Source organism: Trichinella spiralis (genome assembly GCF_000181795.1).
Source record: "Trichinella spiralis strain ISS 195 chromosome Unknown Scfld2830, whole genome shotgun sequence".
In the NCBI taxonomy this organism is placed as follows: Eukaryota; Metazoa; Nematoda; class Enoplea; order Trichinellida; family Trichinellidae; genus Trichinella; species Trichinella spiralis.
The window spans coordinates 1-1,793 of record NW_003529769.1 but is presented as its reverse complement, the minus strand read 5'-3'; the positions used below and the strand labels follow the sequence as shown (position 1 = coordinate 1,793).

The following is a 1,793-nucleotide window of genomic DNA, read 5'->3' as shown; positions in this document are numbered from 1 at the left end:
TTTTTCTCGCCAATTTACATTTTTCCCAAAGCGTTTGAATTTACAGCCCTGTTTGTCGTTGGCGCCCAGTTATCTCCAGAACTAGCTGGTGATACTTCAAGCGACAGCTATGAAATATTGAAGTTTAAATTTTTGAACTGCGTATCGAAGCTGAATCAGGTGATGAAGTGTTCGGGAAATAAAATGGCAAAGGTACGAAAACAGACCAGAGCTGCAATTGGACATGCGACGACATACCTGAGGAATGTTATCGATATTTGTTGCACGAAAAGCGTTTGCAGTGTTCTCATTTGGTTGGTCGAGTTTTGCTGACAGTTGCATTAGAAAAGGTATTTGTTTCTCTCCCCCCCCCCCCCATCAGTAATTTTTCCCTTATCTTCAACACAATCCATTCAGGCAAACTGTTTGCGGACGTTGCAAAATCATCTTCGTGAATTGAAATTCCGTGATGGCCTTATCGATTTGCGAACCGAATTGTGCTCAAATCTATTTTATTTACTCGAAAATAGATATACCGCCCGACGTGAACCTGAAAAGCAAGAACCTTTGGGCTTGGCCATGCGTACGCTCACAGTTTTCTTTCTTAATTAATTTTTCTTTTTTGAAGATTTCATGTATATTTTTTTGCATATATATAGAATTTGCATGTGGGCATTTGGGTTATTATGAATTTCTTCGATTAAGTTGGCTTCCTTTACTTATCAACGGTCAGCACGAAAGCGGGTGCTACACTTCTGCGGGAAGTTCAGGTAGAATTTCGATTGTTGGTTTTATATTACAGTACTGATCAATTTTTTTATTCTTATCTTTGTAGACAAATGTGATGCTTGGACTACTTCACTTGCAAGTTTAGTACTCGTTTCCTATTTGAGATGTCTTGGTATGAATGCATGTGATGTTACAAGCGGTGCTGGTCGTCCATTTGAATATTACGGAGATCAGCAACCTGAACAAGTCTACAATAGAAGTGTCCTTCAAGAATTGGATATGATCAGTACGATGAATATCAAATTCCTCAAGATCTCTGATTTCACACTTTACTGGTTTATTTTGGCGGAGGCGCTTTTTCTTTTCATCAGCATCAAATTGCAAAGTAAGAAACGACCTTCGTCAGGAATCAAGCAGAAAGTTTAAATAAATAAGAGTAAGTGAATTTCTTTCTTTTTTTATATTTAATTATACTTTGATAAATACTACGTTTTGCACAGCAGATGATGTTAAGTTTGTGCATGTGTTTGTTTTTCTTTTTCATCTACTGGGTTTGTCAAAAGTGCATTTCTCTTACATTGATCATGCGCTACGTGAGTTCTACACTAGCACATTACAGTTTTAGTTTCTACAGCAGAGCTTACATAGTACATGTAATAAATGGAAAAAGTATTTTACAATTTGCAGAAATCTCTGTTTTGACAAATTTTTTTTTCTGCTGTATAATTGAGATATTTCTGAACATTTCCAAATATGGTTGCGTATGCGATAATTATTAATTCTAGAGATATAAAAATATAATAATCTATCAATCCTTGATTGAAATGGAATTTCTTCTAAGAAAGGAAATATTTATGACTAAAAATATCTAGATAACCGAAAATATATTGAAGGAGGTCTAAAAAATATAATGAGAACTAATCAGATCAGTATTATAATTGCTTTTTTTCCAAATATTTAACACAAGATTCCAAAATATTTTCCAGGTTACCCGGTCCGAAACGTATTTCATTGCAGCAATTAGTGACAACCCATTTTACGTTTCACATATTTGAATAATACCACGATGAAAATAAAACTGGTCT

At 34.9% G+C, this 1,793-nt stretch overlaps 1 protein-coding gene across 1 annotated transcript; it reads left to right on the top strand.

Annotated features, from left to right (window-relative positions):
* Positions 1–46: 46 nt before the first annotated feature.
* Positions 47–1,134, top strand: Tsp_15864 (conserved hypothetical protein; the record flags this gene model as incomplete). Its single annotated transcript, XM_003368248.1, has 4 exons — positions 47–192; positions 397–562; positions 639–749; positions 815–1,134. Coding segments are annotated over 4 exons (743 nt in total), but the record flags the coding sequence as incomplete, so codon positions are not given.
* Between the last annotated feature and the right edge of the window lie 659 nt (positions 1,135–1,793).